At 37.7% G+C, this 20,602-nt stretch overlaps 1 protein-coding gene across 4 annotated transcripts in view; it reads right to left on the bottom strand.

Moving 5' to 3' along the window:
* Window positions 1-4,143: 4,143 nt before the first annotated feature.
* The window catches only part of aplp1 (amyloid beta (A4) precursor-like protein 1), a 76,954-nt gene continuing 60,495 nt past the window's right edge, over window positions 4,144-20,602 (bottom strand). Inside the window, exons 6-17 of one of the 4 annotated variants that reach the window (XM_067365119.1) lie at window positions 17,416-17,741; window positions 16,996-17,123; window positions 16,834-16,908; window positions 14,621-14,779; window positions 14,240-14,368; window positions 11,639-11,738; window positions 11,387-11,554; window positions 11,229-11,252; window positions 11,033-11,118; window positions 10,565-10,630; window positions 8,888-9,031; window positions 4,144-7,105 (exon numbers count right to left, since the gene is read on the bottom strand). In XM_067365119.1, coding sequence (XP_067221220.1) covers window positions 7,004-7,105; window positions 8,888-9,031; window positions 10,565-10,630; window positions 11,033-11,118; window positions 11,229-11,252; window positions 11,387-11,554; window positions 11,639-11,738; window positions 14,240-14,368; window positions 14,621-14,779; window positions 16,834-16,908; window positions 16,996-17,123; window positions 17,416-17,741 — 1,507 coding nt within the window. In that variant the 3' untranslated portion in view covers window positions 4,144-7,003. The remainder of the gene's footprint in view (window positions 7,106-8,887; window positions 9,032-10,564; window positions 10,631-11,032; window positions 11,119-11,228; window positions 11,253-11,386; window positions 11,555-11,638; window positions 11,739-14,239; window positions 14,369-14,620; window positions 14,780-16,833; window positions 16,909-16,995; window positions 17,124-17,415; window positions 17,742-20,602) is intronic. The other 3 variants (XM_067365120.1, XM_067365121.1, XM_067365122.1) reach the window with 3 other exon arrangements.

Below are 20,602 nucleotides of genomic sequence, written 5' to 3'. Positions count from 1 at the left end.
TCGTCCAGGCGGCTGCGAGAAGGGTCTTCTGGAGGGGCCCACTCGAGGTCCAGCTCTTCCACGGCTCTGGACAGGATACAGAATAATTCGCCATCCATGCCTTGGCCGTGCTCAATGGGCTCCAAAGGAGGTGGGGGAGCGGGGTCTTCCGGCTCACTAGCCTAACCTTCTGTTTCGGAGGCAGCGAGGGACATGGAGTCATCCTGCTCGTCGTCCGATCCTCCAAACGAGACGAGGTCGCTTGCATCGGCAGAGGGACGCTGCTCGGGTCGGGAGAACAAGACGGGAGAATGTTCCGTAGGTGGAGAAGGCGAGGCAGGTGGGGGCTGGGCGGTGAAAACCGCTGTTTACGCTCCTTTAGAGCGGCAATAAGCCGCGGAGAAGCCCTCAGGAAGGCGCGCCGGATGGCGGCAGGAGACACGCTAGGAAGCGGCCGGGAGCGGGAGGCGGCGACTCGAGGACAGCGCTGCGGGCTACAGTCAGCGAGGGCGCCGGCGCTGTCTCCGACCGGCGAGTCCAGCTGAGTCCGCTGCGGGAGCCTCTTCAGACGGCGGCGAGAGCTTCTGGAAGGCGGCGAGCTTCTTCGGCTTCAGGCGGAGATCAGCGAGGAGAAGTAGAAGTCGTCGCTGAAGGAGAAAATACTGAAATCCTATGGCGAAACGCCTGCTTATATAGCACTTAACCCCACCCATTTCGGCGAGAAAATTTGCGCGCTTTCTCGCCATAGGTCGCGCAGCTATGCCGCGCCGCCATTGGTTCAACAACTTGTCTATGAGTGAACCAATGACGGTGCAGTTACACTGCGTTATTGAAAAAGGCTTCAGTGATGGGGAAAAAGGGAGACTTTTCCCCATACGCAGTACGAGTGAAGTATCGAAAGGGAACTATTTTATATATACACATGCACATGGTCAGAGAACTACTAAACTACTTGATGTTTAGGTAATCTTTATCAATGAAGTCTCAATGTGGAAATGAGAATCCTTTAAGCAAAGCCTGTACTTTCCCGGTTTTATCAAGAGATTTTAGTGCGACCCACTTATGGAAAAAAACAGCTCTCAGCAAAGTGAAAGTATATGAACGAAAGTATGAATGGTTATGGCGATGAGTGTATTTGCATATTGTATTGTATGAACAGGCATGACAAAGCAAAGTGTTGGAAAAGCAGCTGAGGCTCTGTCATTTTTTATTTTACTTTATTTACCTCAGAAGTGTTTACTATGTGGCTGCGTGTGGAAAAGAAAACGCCCGAGATGAGACCCAGACAGTGGATTAAGAATACAGTTAACCAAAATGAGAATTTATTTTCATATGGCATGAGAGGCGACAGCTTCAAATCTATTAAGAGTCCATTTTAAATTTGAAAGTAAATTATAAGATCTATTTATTTGTTATATCATCATCTGCGCGACACTGTCGTTGACTTTCTTTGATGACATTTGTAGTGTGTTCCAAATGAGTGATTATTGTCAGTGAAGTCCACTTCAATGGATATACCGTGCTCAGGGAGTAGAGGGAGCAGTGAACAGTGCATAGGGACCCTGGGTGCTTCTCAATATCCCTCCTCGTCTCCTCGCTCCTCCGTCCTCCATCCTATGACCCGGAAAACAATCGAGCTCAGCCATCTTGAAGGACATCTCAATTCTCTAATTGCACCGCGAGGAGGCGAGGAACGAGGAGTGAGGAGGCTTCCTGAGGAGTTATGAGTTATGAGCAAGGATACACAGGGGGTGCTTCTCAATTCTTATTTGTGCATCCTCGTTTCCTTTCCTCGTTGAAATATGTGAGATGTAAAGTTTATTTAAACTGCATACATTAAAGCATATATTTAAATTATTGTGACAGATATGAAAGGGGAGGAGAATTTATGCGTGCATCAGGTTTCTCGAGGAGAAAGTCTTCCGCAAAGGATGCACCTGTGTATCCTCGCTCGTGACTCCTCGGGAAGCTTCCTCACTCCTCGTTCCTCACCTCCTCACGGTGCAATTAGAGAATTGAGATGTCCTTCAAGACGGCTGAGCTCCATCGGTTTCCGGGTCATAGGACGGAGGACGGAGGAGCGAGGAAACGAGGAGAGATATTGAGAAGCACCCAGGGTGCAAAGGATGCACCTGTGTATCCTCGCTCATAACTCCTCAGGAAGCCTCCTCACTCCTCGATCCTCGCCTCCTCACGGTGCGATTAGAGAATTGAGATGTCCTTCAAGATGGCTGAGCTCGATCGTTTTCTGGGTCATAGGATGGAGGACGGAGGAGCGAGGAGACGAGGAGGGATATTAAGAAGCATCCACAGGTGCATCCTTTGTGGAAGTTTTTCTCATTGAGAAACGTGACGCACGCATAAATTCTCCTCCCCCTTCTTATCTGTCACAATAATTTAAATGTATGCTTTACTTTTACAGATTAAATAAACTTTATATCTCATATATTTCAACTAGGCATCTTGCTTTATTAATATTTATTATATTTTTTTTAAATAACCAAACTTTAACAACATGTGGGTAGATCCCTTGAGCACAGCTGACAACGCTTTGAAGTGACGCTAAAGGGAGCGAGGATTTATCATTTCACTTGGGCTGCGTTCCAGTTCGGTTTTAGACACGCACTCGCGAACTTCCCTAAACACTTCCCCTCGGGGGAATCCCTGCCGCCATTTTGAAGTGCGTTTCTCTTCGTGAAGTGGACGAGGGAAGTTTATATGGACAGACCCTCGCTCCCTCAATTTTGACAGAGGGAGCGAGTCTACTTCATATGTACACTTCAGGCAGCTCCATAACCCACAATGCAACAAGATTGTGACGTCACCGCATATCGTGTTTAATATACCCCACCACAAACAACTCTATGATATATTAATTATTTTTTAAACATTTAAAACACACATATATACATATAGAATGCTGTATTAAACAATTTTGTAAGGGGAAAAAATAAATAATAAATCAGCTCCATTGTGGATTCCAAGTGATCAAGGGCTTAGGACGTTCCAGTTCGGCCCATACAAAGGTTCCGCCAGAAGTGGGCACTCGTGCAACGTAAGCAATGACATACATCCGAGTCAACGAGACTGAGTGAAGTTAGCGAGGGAAGGGCATTTAAAAACCGAACTGGAACGCAGCCCGTATTCAATTCCTCCGTCCTCTCATCTTTTCCTTGCGTCCTTCCCTGGCATCCTTGAGGGGTGGAGCTAAGAAGCGAGGAAAGGAAGCAAGGAAAGGAAACGAGGATGCACAAATAAGAATTGAGAAGCACCCCCTGGCTGCGTTCCAGTTCGGTTTTTAAATGCCCTTCCCTCACTATAACTTCCCTCGGTCTCGTTGACTTGGATGTACGTCATTGCTTACGTTGCACGAGTGCCCACTTCTGGCGGAACCTTTGTATGGGCTGAACTGGAACGTCCTAAGCCCTAATCACTTGGAATCCGCAATGGAGCTGATTTATTATTTATTTTTCCCCTTACAAATTTGTTTAATACAGCATTCTATATGTATATATGTGTGTTTTAAATGTTTAAAAAATAATTAATATATCGTAGAATTGTTTGTGGTAGGGTAAATTAAACGCGATATGCGGTAACGTCATAATCGTGTTGCATTGTGGGTTATGGAGCTGCCTGAAGTGTACATGTGAAGTAGACTGAAGTGTACATGTGAAGGGTCTGTCCATGTAAACTTCCCTCGTCCACTTCACGAAGTGGAACACACTTCAAAATGGCGGCAGGGATTCCCCCGAGGGGAAGTGTGTATGGAAGTTTGCGAGTGCGTGTCTAAAACTGGAGTGGAACGCAGCCCCTGTTGAATGGAACGCAGCTTAAACCTGTCTGGAGTTTTCGCGTCGCTTTGCAAAGTATGTCACCCGGATTGTTGATCTGATTGGTTGAAGGACTATCCAATTGTGTGAATAATGCTCGTTGATCACGCCTCTTGTGCAGCAGAAAATACATACAGACTCTCCAGACCAATATTCAATTGTAAATTGAGCTTGGTCTGGTGATAGCCAGACAAAACATAAGCTAGATTACAACAAAATGACTGACATTATTGAAGTTTCATTTCATTTGTTAATAAGCGTGCTGACAGGACGATGCTGTTCACAATAACTCCTACTATTCCAAAAGTCAAAATCCACAGTCAAATTATGTGGGTCATTTATAATTTTATTGTCATTTTAATGCAAGTACAACAAGCCAGATCAGTTCACAGGTTGCTTGCTCTTACAATACATGTCAATTAAAAATACAACACATTATTTGGCCTTCCAATCATATCCAGAACATGTCTTTGGTGAAATTCAGAATGATTCCAGATCAGCTTATTTCATTGCATTGGTTTCAGTAGCTTAAATGACGAATTCTGTGAAGTTCCTTAAAGCACCAATTCGCCAAATTCCATCTTATAGTAACCAATTATTTTACATTATTAAGCTGCATCTTCAATACATGCTAGTAATTTGAAAGATAAAACTGGGGTGTATAGGATGTTCAACACATTAGATCTAGACTATATGCGTTTCCATCTTAACCTTCACTGTATTGATTCTTCAGTAATGAATTCAGCAAGACAAGGAAAGATTTTGAAGTACTGATGAATGGACACAAATGAATCTGGATACAGTTGTGCTCTCAGTTAATTAGTTTTCAAGCATGATGTTGATCAGACCCGTTCAGTGTTTACAGTCCAAATCTATATAGCAAATGACCCAAACTCCAATTAATATTGACTTAAATAAAAATACATATAATTACATCCAAAACACAGCATTGAAAAAGGCAATAATGCAGCAGTTAAAACATCCGTAACTTTGTTTACATTTCTATTGGTTCAGGATAAGAGAGGGAGGAGTCATCTCAACAAGAGAAGACACATATAAATGTAAAATCATTGTCCTAAATCTGCCTGATGCTGGTACAAAATCTTATATAAGAGTCCTAAATTAGGGCATCAAACCACAATGTTAGCTGATCACAATTCATAAATACACCTCAGAGCGATCAAGACAGCAGGCTATCCACGATCCGTTTTAAGTGCCGTGAGCATCTGGTGCCATGTGTTGAATTAAGTTAATTCTAATCTGGAGAGATTTATGAACCATTATGCTTCTGATAATGCCTTAAAAAGAAGTAGTACAGCTTCTGTTCAATCAAATATTCCAGAGCTGTGAGGAAGTTGAGGGTAAATGAGCATTTTTGTGGTTTGGTTTCGCTTCAGGTGTGTTCAAATGTGACTGTTCCAGGACAAAGGAAGACAAAAAAGGCAATGCAATCAAATACAAACGATCATGTCATTATGTTTGGTGCATCTTGACTCAGAAAATAACTCTAAAATAAATATGAGCTACAATTTCACAGGACGGAGTTTGGTTTGGTTTATATAAACGTGTAGTTTTGGACTGAAGAAATGAAAAACAAACATACTGGGCCCACATTTTGGTTTCACTTCTGTTGATATGTCACATAATAAACACATGATGATTCCGTATTCTTCTCAAAAATGTGTTTGTTCTACTAATAAAAAGATTTAGAGCAAGACATGTCCTTTCTACAACAGGCTAACAGTAAATTGTTGTGTTAACATTATTTGTGTCACAGGCACGGACACCCAAAAATTTGATTTAAAATTTCTATCATGTACTAGAACAGAAATGCAATAGACAGATAACTCTATAACCCTCTAATATTAAAAAAAAAAAAAAACTAACTTGATTTTCAGGCCTTAGTGACACATGTAGAAACTTAAACCAGTTTTGGTGTCAGTCAAAGTTGTTTACCACCTTTCGCAGGTGACGATGTACTAGTTTCAGTCACACAACACAAAACCCTCAACAGTTAAATCAACTACTGTATGAAAACGGAGCGATTAGCTAAGCTAACTAACCTACGCTCTAACCGCTGTGGCGTGTCAGGAGGGAACGGTGTATGGAGCCTATGTCTACCGAAGATACATTCAGTCAGGAGTTACTGTGTCATTTTCTTGTGCTGGTTTATTCAACAGTCCGTTTTCATTCAGCCATGTTAGGAAATGTTTCGTTCTCTGTGTGAGCAGCACAAGATCATCTTTATGTCCACACGTCGCGTCGATACAAATTAATGATAGAAACGTCTATTCGAGTTACGTCTTTAGTTATGTACACGTCATTGTTGCACTGTGATATTTTCATTTTTATCAAAAAGCAAGAAACAGGACCAACACAAGTACGTTATAGCATCATACACCAAATTTTGCATGCTTTTCTTTACGCGTATGGACTTCAGATTACTTAGAATTGACTTTTAAAGAAGACCAGAAAAATATTCTAAGCTTTCGGGTAGTATTATTCAATGAACGTTCGTGGTACATTTAAAACACTGATTCAGTTTCTTACGGTGTGATTGAGACTAATAATCTACCAGAATGTTTGATGGTTTAGTTATATGTGAATACAAACCTTGTTCCTTTTATATCTGAAGTCTTATTAAAACAAAATGAGTCTAGCAGTTTATATCCTAAAATGACTTTAAGAGGGCCAAAATGTCTCGAATTCCCTCCCGGGTTTCTGTAGTGAACTCAAAAATATATTATTTCATTCATATCACAGTTTCACCATGAAATAAACTCTGCTTTGAAAATAGAAACGACAAAACAAACCATTCATGTTGAACATGTTTAGCTTCTTTGAAACACGTAATTCATTCGGAAAGAATGTGTGACACTATTCCAAGATTTTAAAACCGCCGATCATGCTCGGCACGGCCACACCCTCATGAATGAAAGCAAAAACCGGGGGATAAAGGAGCTCTCGGTGGACTGCGGATTCTCTTATTAGTGTTCTCTCTCCCTGATGAGAGAGTAGTATGCAAACGTTTTACTACAAACTCCCTATTTACGTGCCGGGTTTGTTGTACATTTTGAACATCGGTCATATAGACATACATACAGTACAAGGGAGAGGGGGTTGCCGTGAAAACCCCAATCGAAAAAACGGGAGGCGAGAGGGGAGGGCATGGCCTTGAGACTGCAGAGCCCTCCTCAGTTCATTTGCTCGAAGAATTTGTAAGTGGGGTTTTCATAGCCGTGATTCTGCATCTTATTGAGCTGTCTTTCCTCGGGGGTCAGCATGGGGTCGACCTGCTGGGAAAGAGACGGAGACAGATAGGGAAAGAATCGCTTAAAAAGGAGCATAAGTGAATTTAAATGAAAAAAAAATAAGGAACGGAAAGATTTTATTAAAGTTGGCCAGCAGGCTTACTATATGGAAAAAACATTTCAAAATGTAACATTACCATATATTAAAGAATTACTATATATGTGTAGCCTATAGAAACATATACAGTATGTTGCAATCTGTATATGTATGTATTTCTACTAATACACAAACAGCATCATTTTCCATTGCATACATGCTTGATTGTGTCAAATATATATGTATAATACTATCATTATAATATCATATAATTATCTTCCAAGTGTGTATAATGACCCACCATCTAAACTGATACTTGATTGCCGTCAACTGATTTTTGATAAAAAAATTAATTGAAAAGTCACTTATCTCTTTATACAGTATCTAATGATTACGACTTTAAATCTCACAAATAATACTATTTCTCATAATTGCAATTTTGTAATTATAACTTAAATGCAACTTCTCTTATTTTTTAATTTTTAACTTTATTTTCAAAATTATCTTTTTTTACTGTTCTGAAGCAGAAATAGCCCACTGTTTCTTCTCAAAATAACTTTAACTCAAATCATTTTTTTTGTCGACTCAAATATTAGTGTAAAAAAATGACTGTGAAAAAAAAGTCTCTGACATCATATACTGTATACTTCATATAGGCCTGTATTTATCTTTTATAAGTTTCACATAAAACCTACATTAATTATAAGAATATGTAATATTATTATATAATAATATATGTAATACATTTGGCAGAATATTTAACTTTTTAGTACAGATTAAATATTAAATTGTGCTTCATGTTTTAACTTTTACTGTTATCCTTTTTTCCAATCAAATCAAAACATCAGAATGCAAAATGATTAGATATGCAAAACAGATAGCAGCAGGAAGCTGCTTCAGAGGTTTGGTTGTTACTTCCTCATGTTCTGTGGAAATCCATAGCCAAATCTAAGTATTACTTAAAGGGATAGTTCACCCAAAAATGAATTATCCCATGATTTAATCACCCTCAATCCATCCTAGGTGTACATGACTATCTTCTTTCAGACGAACACAATCTGAGTTATATGTAAAAATATCCTGGCTCTTCTAAGCGTTATAATTGTAGTAAATGGTGCTCACGATTTTGAAGCCCAAAAAAGTTCATCCATCCATCATAAAAGTAATCCATACAACTCCAGGGGGTTAATAAAGGACTTTGGAAGCAAAGCAATGGGTTTTTGTTAGAAAAATATACATATTTAAAACTTTATAAACTAAATCCTCTGCGTTTTCATCAATACATCATGTGCTGGGTCAGGGGTTACTCTTTCATCCTATATCGATGCGTACGGCCGTTTATTAAGTTTTAAATATGGATATTTTTCTTACAAAAACCCATAGATTCACTTCAGAAGGCCTTTATTAACTCTCTGGAACCATGAGCATCATTCACTACCATAATAAAGCTTGGAAGAGCAAGAATATTTTTTAATATACCTCCAATTGTGTTTGTCTGAAAGTCATATACACCTAGGATTGCTTGAGGATGAGTAAATCATAGGATAATTTTCATTTTTGGGTAAACTATCCCTTTAAATGGGTCATGATATATTTACATGGGCTGTCACATTAAAAACCACAAACTAGGCTGAAGCCATAGTGACGTCAAGGTTTGACCCCATTTCTTGAACGTACTGCTTAAAAAAAATAAAAAAAACATTTCCACATCCTGTCAGCTGAAGTCTCACCTCTACTATGCCATGGCTGATGGTTCCATATGGCTTACGGCGGACTAGCAACAAGCTGATGACCATCACCATGGCAATGGCCACGGCAACCACCAACAGCCCGACCATTGCCCCGCGGTTAAATGTCTCCAAAACGTCCGGCTGCTGTGGTAGAAAAAACATGATGAAAAGAGTTTCACATTCAGCAGTACTGTATACACTGAACATATTAGCACCTGAGGGGGCAAAACTTTATTTGTATAAAATGGAAATACACCCTACTTAATCATCAACTGCTCTATTGTTCTTTTATGCCTGGCAGAAATATTGCAACTCAACTAAACATATACTGTAGTAACATTTAGATAAAGGTAGGCTAGGCAATTTTGTAGAGGCTAGCAATAGCAAGCTAGCTAGAATGAGACGGTCTAGTGACAGTTTCTGTATTTGGGTGTGTTGTGAAATTAAGTGTTGTCAAATTGATGAAGATATTTTCTTAATTTGCTGGTGTTTATTCTATTTGCATGTGTTTTCTTCAGTTGCAGCGCGTTGAACTTAATTTTGGAAAAATGCTTTGTATTAAAAATCTTAAATTAAAAAAATTTAAAAATCTTTATATTAAAGGATTAGTTCACTTTCAAATTTAAATTTCCTGATAATTTACTGACCCCCATGTCATCCAAGATGTTCATGTCTTTCTTTCTTCAGTTGAAAATAAATTAATGTTTTTGATGAAAACATTCCAGGATTTTTCTCCATATAGTGGACTTCAATGGACACCAAACAGTTGAAGATCAAAATTACAGTTTCATTGCAGCTTCAAAACATTCTGCATGATATATATATATATATATATATATATATATATATATATATATATATATATATATATATATATATATATAAATTTTAACCATAAATGCTCATCTTGAACTAGCTCTCTTCTTCTTCTCTATTAGAATTCCAGCAGTGTAGACACGTCTAAGTGTATTACTGCCCTCCACAGGTCAAAGTTTGAACTAATTGTTATATACTTGCACTAACATATTGTATATGACAATTTAGTTTGACCTGTGGAGGGCAGTAATACACTTAGCAGCGTCTACACTGCCGGAATTCTAAAAGAGAAGAAGAAGAGAGCTAGTTCAAGATTTATGGTTAAAACATTTTGTAGAAAATGAGTGATGGTTTCTTTAGATAAGACCCTTATTTCTCATCTGGGATCGCTGTAAACTGTAATTTTGACCTTCAACAGTTTGGGCTCCATTGAAATGCACTATATGGAGAAAAATCCTGGAATGTTTTAATCAAAAACCTTAATTTCTTTTCGATTGAAGAAAGAAGGATATGAACATCTTGGATGACATGGGGGTGAGTAAATTATCAGGAAATTTTAATTTGAAAGTGAACTAATGCTTTAACTGTCTTTCTGTTAATGCAATACAGTGAATGACAAAATCAAAAAGCATTATTTGAATTATTTGTGTCTTACATTTCATAATGTTTCAACCAGTATAAAAAAAGGTGTTAATGTTACTCTATTCTTTAAGTGTCTAAGTATCGCCTTTGCATTTACGCTTACTGAACATAAAAGTAGAATGAGAAAAGGTTTGTATAATAATTTTCCAGGAGCTAAAAGAAGAAAACTAAACTTCACAAAACAAATGAATTAAAAAATAAAAGTCTTTAGATGCTCACCAGCTCATCTCTCTGGATTCCTGGAGACTTGTAGACCACCTGCTTCAGCTCTACAGAGGTGTTGATCTGAGGAACACAGCAACACTGAGTTAATCATGTGGGATATAAAAACATTTTTTACTTCACTTCTACTTAAGCTTGGCATTATTAAGGAGGAATTTAAAAATCTATGTCAGAGAGCATTTTTATTAGAGAAATGCCATCTGTGAAGTTTTTGATCATTCAAACTCAATCACACTTCAGATGGTGACATCCAGTGGTCAAGTTGGAAAACTGCAGAAATCCCATACTGTCTTGTTCAGAATAGCATACTAACATACTACTCTAACATTTACACCAGTACATAGTGCATACAGCATACTTAGCATAGTGTGCAAATTTTCTCTTTTAATATAATACTTAAATTTGACAAAATGTGCATTTATCAACACTGTAATACATATAAATGTGATATTTTGTGTCTCTTACAACAGATTTTGTTCTAACCTTCTCCTCATATTCATAAGTTGGTCCTCTCTCAGAGGTGGTGTAGTCATACTCATCTACTGATGACACTGTGGACAGACAGGAGAGAGACCTTACTTCATATACACTATAAATGTATAACTAAAACCAAATGATTATAATATATTACAGGTAGTGCGATCAGAGCTTTAGTATTTACCTTTCTTATCGTTAGGCTGGGGGTCTACATTGCCCAAAAATAAAGAGAAATGTTAGTTAGTATTTTCAGATTGTTAGCATTTTCAACACTTTTTGTGTTAAGCTCCATTCCCGTCTTCATAATGCATGTTTTGTGTACAGTATGTGTGCATGTTGTACCAATGCGTGGTGGGTAGGGGCGGTTCTGGAAAGCTCTGTCCTCTTCCTCCTCATCATCTCGCTCTTCTTCGCTCTCGGCAGGAAGCCGTTCCTCTGTGGTGCGCGTCTCAGAAAAGGAAGTGGTCATGAGTTCGCTGATGTCCCCCCTCTCTGTTCTCACTAACTCCTCTGCACAGACAGACAGATTGAGTGAATCATTTTGAGAACTATTAGACTTTGAGGCAACAAAGGATTCACAAAAACACTTCTTACGGATTTCGTCGTGAAGTTTCTCAGCTAGGCCGGGGACCTTATAGAGCAGAGCCAGGCTTTGGTTCATCCTCTCTTCGATCACATGCAGGTGTGTGTACACCTTCAAACACAGAAATGAAATTGCTTTTTCATTCATTTTGGTGTCATCTGACAAGATCAAGCAATAAATCAGACGTCTACAATGAGCAACAAGACATATAGACCATTTGGGAGCACAGTTACATCACTGCAGTTGGGTGCACACTCTGGTGGCTGAAAAACAGTGTAGCAAGAGATGGAAAATGGGCAAGATCAATGGAATAAAGAAAAAAATAAAATTGGGTAGCACTTTATTTTAAAGGTGTCCTAGAATCAAAAATTGAAATTACCTTGGCATAGTTGAATAACAAGAGTTCAGTACATGGAAAAGACATTGAGTTTCAAACTCCATTGTGTCCTCCTCCTTATGTAAATCTCATTTGTTTAAAAGACCTCCGGAAAACAGGCGGATTTCAACATAACACCGACTGTTACGTAACAGTCAGGATCATTAATATGTATGACCTCAATATTTGCATATGCCAGACCATGATCGAGGCATTAGACAAGGGCAGCCAGTATTAACGTCTGGATCTGTGCACAGCTGAATCATCAGACTAGGTAAGCAAGCAAGAACAATAGTGAAAAATGGCAGATGGAGTGATAATAACTGACATGATCCATGATATCATGATATTTTTAGTGATATTTGTAAATTGTCTTTCTAAATGTTTCATTAGCATGTTGCTAATGTACTGTTAAATGTGGTTAAAGTTACCATTGTTTCTTACTGTATTCACGGAGACATCATGAAGTGAGAAAATTAAAGGGGCCACAGCCTGAATCGGCTCATATTTAATGGTGCCCCAAAATAGGCAGTTAAAAAAATTTATTTAAAAAAATCTGGGGGGTATTTTGAGCTGAAACTTCACAGACACATTCAGGGGACACCTTAGACTTATATTACATCTTGTGAAAGAACGTTCTACGGCACCTTTAAGGTGACTTATTACACATTACTACATGTACTTACTATGTAATAACAGTAAATTTTGCATAATTACAGGTAACAAACCCTAAACCAAACCCTAACCCTAATTGTAACTATATAATAAGTACATGTAGTTAATTAATATTACTCAGTACTTATTTGAGTAAGTACAATGTAACTATGTCACCTTAAAATAAAGTGTAACCATGTTTTGTTGTGCCTTTGGATGTCAGAATCAGAATTTAAAAAATTATGGTCTTCATTTTTATAGAATAACCATCTTCGAAGATACCATTTGAAGCTAAACATAGACTGATGAAACCTGCGATGATTACCCTACTATTAAGGCATGAATTTGATGTAAACAATAGATCTACAATATTCATATATTTAGTTCATAGAGGGCATAATTTATTAGCCCTACAGTTACAGCATGAAATATTTAAACCTATAACATTTAACATAGATAACATTTAAAGGGTTATTTCACCCAAAAATGAAAATTCTGTCATTAATTATTCACCCTCATGTCGTTCCAAACCCGCAAGACCTTCATTCATCTTCAGAACACAAATTTAGATATTTATTGATGAAATCTGAGAGATTTCTGTCCCTCCATAGACTGCCTTTGCAACTTGATCTTTGATGCTTCAAAAAGTTCATTGATCAGAGAACATAAACAGAAGCTCAACCGCACTTGAATGACGCAAGAGAGCAAACCTCCTCCAGAAACTCAAACATGCGGTGTAACCAATGAGGTTCATTCTCCTGTGTCATTCAAGTTCGGCTGAGTATCTGTTTATGTTCTCTGGTCAATGTTTATATCTGAGTAAATCTGTTAATCATACTGTATAAAGCGATCAAGATTAGTTTTCCGATCTCTTTATGAACTTTTTATAGCATCAAAGATCAAGTTGCAAAGGCAGTCTATGGAGGGACAGAAATCTCTCAGATTTTATCAAAAATATCTTAATTTGTGTTCTGAAGATGACAGGTTTGGAACGACACAGAGGTGAGTAATTAAAAACAGAATTTTCATTTTAAGGGGACTTAACCCTTTAAACCTAAAACATTTTTCTCTCACAATTGTGAGAAAGAAGAAAAATCTGAAGAAAAATTACTTTTCTCACAGTTGTGATTTTATATCTCACAATTCTGAAAAAAAAAAAAAAAAGAGGCAGAATTGCAGGGTATAAAGTCACATTTCGGAGAAAAGTATTTTTTTTTTTCAGATTTTTCTTCTTTCTCACAATTGTGAGATATAAACTCTATTCTATCCTTTATCCTGTGGCGGAAACAAGCTTCAATAGACTGCTACTGCAGAACTGTCACTTTCTGTCACCAAGTAGGCTCCGCCCACAAAACACATCATTGCTATTTACAAACACCATAGTGGTCTATTCCTGTCATGATGTGCTAGGTAGCTCCACCCACACTGAAATTTCATTGGTTCAAAATCTTGCCTCACGTAATCACATATGTGCTGATTCACTGATTTTGTCAGGACAGAAAAAATAATTGTCTAGGAAACAAGTCTGGTTAGGATGCAGTGATAAATAAAGACAAGAACAGACAGAGATAGTGTCTCAAACCTGGAATTTCATCTGCTCAGCCTTTTGGGGGTCAGCAGACTCGATGTGCTGGTAATGACGTAGAGTGTGTCGTCGGTCTTTCTGCTCTGCTGCCATATAACGCTTCAGAGCCTGAAGCACACGGTCCGGCTGTGTGTTTGTGTGTGAGGGAGAAGAAGAGAGAAAATAATGGGATTCTGATTTGATATAACATAAGAAAGAAAAATAATCACACAAATGTCTTGCTTTACCCTTTATTTTCTTGTTCTTAATACTTCTGTGACAATATTGTTCTATATTACATTTCCCTTTGCTAATATTACTGAACTACATTTTTTTTTCTTCTGCAAATACTGTTTTGTGCTAATGTTCTCATAGCAGTTCTCGGTTAAAGGGACGCACCTGTGGAGGGTCACTCTGCACAGCGCTCAGGTAGCTCTCCAGAGCCAGTCTGCGGTTGTTATTCAGGGTGGCAACAACACGGGCCAGGTGTGTCTCCACTAGCCTCTGCCTCTCGCCGGCCACCTGCTCCTCAAGGGTCTGTAAAACAGACTGGAAATGCTGGGAAAGAGAAAGGAAGAGAAATGGAGAACGTTTAGAGAATAGACTGTAAACACATGAAGCAGCATTCACAACACATTTTTTATATATTGTGAAAGAACAGGATGCTTAACAAGAAAAAAACAATGTACGTAAAGACTTGGAGTGTTAAAAGTGACATTTCTATAAGAAAATTGTGTTCGCTCCTGAAATACAACACACTCCTTTGAAAAAAGAGTTTTCTTCAGGATGTGGAGGATAAAGATCAAGATTACATCATTATTTAACCCTTAAATCCATACCTCGGGTCTTTAGTGACCCGGGACGTCATTCACTACCTTCCTCCTCGTTCATTTTTTAAAGTTAGACATCAACCTTCTTGGTATTCCTCAATCAATTCATTATAAAGAATATAACAAAAAAAAAAATCATACAATTATAAAAGAATGCCTATTTTTGTATTAATTTTTTGTAAAAATTGTATAGGGTCGCAAACGACCTGAGGTGTGTATGAGTGTACATAAATTCTTTCTGCACGACAATAATTGAATCTTAGATGACAGAATCAGTGCAATTCACCTTTATTCCACAAGGTGGCAGTGTCTGATACACAATGCTGAAGTGAGACTCATTCAGACAGAAAACGAAATAATAAGAAAAACATGAAATGGCTCAGCGATTTACTGCAGAGCAAGTACTGAACGCAATCAAATATGACTGTAACTCTTACTGGATTGATCTGGTGAAGCTGTTAGCGATCGAAATATTGATTTTGAAGATATTGAAAATTATAATTTTGAGAATACATTTGAGATTGTGAATGGGCTCATATTCGTGACCTCAAACATAAAACTAGCCCATTATTTGCTGAATTTACTGGGAAATGAGCTCTGACGAGGACAGTGGTGATGGCATAAAACATCTGCTCAAACGGAGCCCTTTCAAGCTCCAAAAGGTAACAAAATATGATTTATTTTATTCTTCTGTAATTGTTACTCTTATATCAAAGGAGTTTTATATTATCGCGACAGGTAGAGATCCTTTCGTGTTAGATATTGATCCGGGTCGATAAAGACCCGAATATGTAAGAATGTTTGGCGAAACAGTCATGCATTTAAGGGTTAATGATAATGCATGCTAAGCTCATTTGCAACCCATTTTATTTCAGAAATCTGGAAATGCAGAGAAGAAAAATGTAGGTTGGGACTTGATTTTGTCCTTCTGAACTGATTGGATTGTGACCCTCACTCTACAGAGCCCTGAACATGACACGCAGGAAAAAAATATGCATATTGGCCACAATTTAAGAATTTGTTCCCACATCAGCACATTTTACTAATTTGTTCCTTCATTTTAAGTATATCATGCGCACAATATAATAATTTGTTCCCTGGTTTTACTAAACCATAGCCACTTTGTAATAATTTGCACCTTTGTTTTAGTTAAATCAAAATGAGGGAACGAATTAGTACAACGTTGCCCCAACTAACTAAACCGGAGAACGAATTCTTAATTTGTGGCCACAATACATATATTTTTGTTCGCATGTCATATGCAAGGCTCCACATGACCCACCCTAATGAACGACATTGTGAACTATGCCAATGCACTGAGGTCATTCAATCCAATCCAATCCAATCCAATAAAGGAACAGTAGGACAAAGAGCTTGTTTAAATCTAAGAGTTAGTCATTAAATAGTCATGAGAAACTGTATTATGGCTTTTTTTGGTTCAAGAAGCATGAAAAAAATATGTCTCAAAAGAATAGAATATGACCCCTTTAACAGATGCACACTATCGTAAGTTTGGGGTTGGTTTTGAATGTTTCTGAAAGCAATTTCTTGTGTAGTTTTTCATGATTCTTTGATAAACAGAAAGTTCAAAAGATCAGCCTTTATTTGAAATCAGTAACATTATGTCTTTACTGTTACTTTTGATCAATTCAATGTATCCTTTCTGATTAAAAGTATTAATTTCTTTCAAAATAAAAAAAAACTTTACTGACCCCAAACTTTTGAACTGTACAATAAAAGCAGCCTACATGACTGAGACAGTAACTATTGTGTTTATTTTACCTCATTCAGCGCCTGGCGGTCTGACTTGGGCAGGTTCTTTGACTGGTTGTCTGCTTCTGCCCACTCCTTCATGATCTGCCAGCACAAATAAAGTCACATGATTCCATTCCTTCTCTTCTGGGTCACATAAGGACTACCTAAAGAAAATCTCGCCTCCCTCACCTCATTGATGCGTTTCATTCGCCGTTCCTCCAGGTCCATTTTGGCACGCAGGAAGTTGGCGTGTTCACTGTCGTCACCCGGCATCTCGAAGTAAACATCCACGCCATCTGTAGGACGGGGAGTGGGCACTGCCGACAGGAGAGAAAGAGAGTTAATTAAGCACTAATCAGTGATTATTCAATCAATTCATCTATCAAAGAGGATAAGAAGGATCACTACAGCTCAGTGAGACTGAAGTAGAGTCAATACAAGAACTTTAAATCTTCAGCATCGCTGTATATGAGAGGAATTAAAGAGGGAAGCATTAAAAATGCAATGACGTTTAACCTTATACATCCTGTTTAACCTCTGCCGAGTGTCTGTGTGTGCGAGAGAGAATTTATGACTACTGACACATGAAATGTCAGTTGTAAGACTCACGGTTGTCCATCCGCGTTTGAGGTTGGGTGGAGGCTTTGGCAGTCTGGAGGTCCTTGTCGTAGTATATGTTGTCCATGTAGTCTTGGCCCTGGAAATGAGAGTCAATGGGATACTCATACTCTTCTTGATCCTTCACTGTTGTGGCGGCTTCCTCCTCCTCAGCTTCCTCTACTTCAGTTGCCTCTTCTTCATTCCCTTCCTCTTCCTCCTCCTCCTCTTCCTCCTCTGCTTCTTCCTCCACTACCTCTTCCTCTTCCTCCTCCATGTCGTCTTCCTCAATGTCCGTCTCAGGGGAGGGACTGGGAGTGGGTGGCGTTGTTTTCACACTGATCGAATAAGAGGGATTTTGAAGTTAATTGTTTTTTTGACATTTTGTAAGTTGTAAGTCAAGATGCAACCAGTGTATTCTGATTCCCGAACGAATGACTCTTCTGAACTGATTCTTTTTAAGTGAATCAAATATACAGCACAACCTGTGTAGTCTGATTCTCGAAAAATGACTCTACTGAGCTTGCAACCAGTGGCCCTAAGTGTAACCAGTGTAGTTCAATTCTCAAAGAAATGACTCAATCAAACACATACAGCACAACCAGTGTAGTGTGATTCTCAATCGAATGACCCTTATGAGCCCAAATCTTTTTAGAGAAACAAAAACATACAATGCAGCCAGTCACAGTGTAATCTGATTGCAGAACAAATGACTCTACTGAGCTGATTCTTTCTAGTGAATCAAACATACAAAGCAACCAGTGTAGTCTACCCCCCCCCCAAAAAAAAAGTCATTTCTATTTAGTGAATCAAACACCTACTGTACAGTGCAATCAGTACAGTCTGATTCCTGAGTCAATTATTTTTAGTGAATCAAAAACATACAGCACAAGTGCAGTCTGATTCTTGAATGAATGAGTCTTATGAGATGTTTCTTATTTGTTAACCAAACGCATACACTGCAACCAGTATAGTTTGATTCCTAAACAAATTACTCAAATGAGTTGGTTCTTTTCAGTGAATCAAATACATACAGTGCAAACAGTGTAGTCTGATTCCTAAGTGAATGCATCATGTGAGTCAGTTCTTTATAGTGAGTCAAACATACAGAGCAAGCATCCTATTCAGATTCCCAAATAAATGACTCTTAAGAGCTGACTATTATTAGTGAATAAAGCATACTGCGTAATCAATGTAGTCTGATTCACAAATGAATCAAAAACATCCAGCCCATCCAGCATAGCCTGATTCCTGAATGAATGACTCTTATGAGGTTTTTTTTTTTAGTGAATCAAAATCAGTGGTCTAAATTTTGAATGAATGATAATAATGAGTCGGTTCTTTTCAGTGAATCAGTCACATACATCATCACATTCTATATATCCTACACTGTAAAAAATGACCGTGATTTTAACAGTAAAAGACTGTAAAAATGCTGCGGTGAAAAACTGTCAATTGGTTTACAGAAAGTTTCCGTACTATATACGGTAAATAACTGTAATAGATCTAACGGTACATTTAATATAATTTTACGGTATAATACCGTTCATTGTAAAATTTACAGTGAAAAACCATAAATTGGCTTTCCCACAATTCCCTGTGTGACACTTCACATTTGATATATTTTCGTTGAAATAACTCTGTTTCTTCTTAGTTTTTCTAATTTCTTTCTAATCAGTTATGTACATTAGGGTTTTATGTTACATCTAATGTTGTTAAATTAATGTTTATTGCATTTTTTAAATTTCATGCATGTTACCATGATGGTGTTTAGTGTGTGTGTGAATGACACTGTGTGCACCTTCTATACGTTAGTGTTGTCCTTCTCAGCTTGTGTCTTATCACCACTGTGTTTGGTGAATGTCAGTGTATTATAAAGGTACAAAACAGATATTAGTACTTCATTAGGTTATTAAATTAACATTATATCAGTTAATGAAATACGTTATTTTACCGTAAATTTAACCAATTTTTTTTTTATGTTGCTACTGTATTTTTCACGGTAAAGTTCTGGCAACCACAGCTGCCAGTTTTTTACCATAAATTTTACTGGGATTTTTTTTACAGTGTAATTATTGTTAATATGTAATTCATTTTTCCAGTAGCTCATTGCTTCTACCTTCAGTTAAACTGCTAACAGTGATTGTAAATTAATTGCCTAAATTATTACATTATTTGCTTGCATTCTTTAAATTGTAATGTTGACATGCATTCTCTGTAAAGCTGCTTTGAAACAATATGTATCGTGAAAAGCGCTATACAAATAAATGTGAATTGAACTGAATTAAACTGAACATACAGATTACAACTACAGTAACTGCAAGACCTAAAGTCCCCCTGTGGTGAAAATCAAGTATTTAATGTGGTGGTTTTAATATACTTTAAGACAAACCATATGCAAATTCTTAAGTTAACACCATTGCTGGGTATTTTCGGTTTAAAAATGCAGTGATCTAAAGAAATGAGGTTTGAAATCGCTGGTGTTTGTGACGTCACAAACTACCTTGTAATCACGTCAGCGTGCCGGCAGTCATGTGTCCGACATTGCAAAAAGCGATACCATTGTGCTGCGTTTACCTCAGTAAGTTGAAAGTTGACCGAGTGGATCTCTGAGCTGGCGTGAGCGAGTGGAGGCGGGGCTAATTAGCATATTCATAGATCCACGTATAATAAATGAAGCAAGGGTGTAGAGTTACATTCAAGCTATATTAAGGCATGAAGATTTTTTTTTTTTTTCTCAGGAAATAACATTTAAATATGTAATTTTGGTGATCCAAAATTAGTTTTAAGGGATACAATTATTGACTACAGGGGGACTTTAAATTAGTTGAGTTAGTTATGTTTTTCAAGAACTAGATGTATTTATTATTGAATTCTCTCATCAATTTGGTAATTAGATTTTTTTTTTTTTTTCTATTTATTCCTTAAAAATATTAAAATAATCATTAATGAGCCGTTATGGAACAGGAATCATGAAGAGGAATTGGAATCCTAATCATTCAATTCTTTACAATTTCCATCACTAGTTCAATCCTGCATTTAAATGCTGTTGTCACTCCCAAAGCATTGCCCTATATGATGCTAATTATTAAAGTATGGATTAACAGTCAGTTATGGTGTTCCTATATAAAGCTCTATAAAATTAAAATGAAGAACCAAATGAATGTGTTGATATGAGTAATGATTAACAGACCACAAA

Source organism: Chanodichthys erythropterus, chromosome 17, assembly GCF_024489055.1.
Source record: "Chanodichthys erythropterus isolate Z2021 chromosome 17, ASM2448905v1, whole genome shotgun sequence".
In the NCBI taxonomy this organism is placed as follows: Eukaryota; Metazoa; Chordata; class Actinopteri; order Cypriniformes; family Xenocyprididae; genus Chanodichthys; species Chanodichthys erythropterus.
Note: the sequence above shows the minus strand (reverse complement) of the source record. Positions and strands in the feature narration are given on the sequence as shown.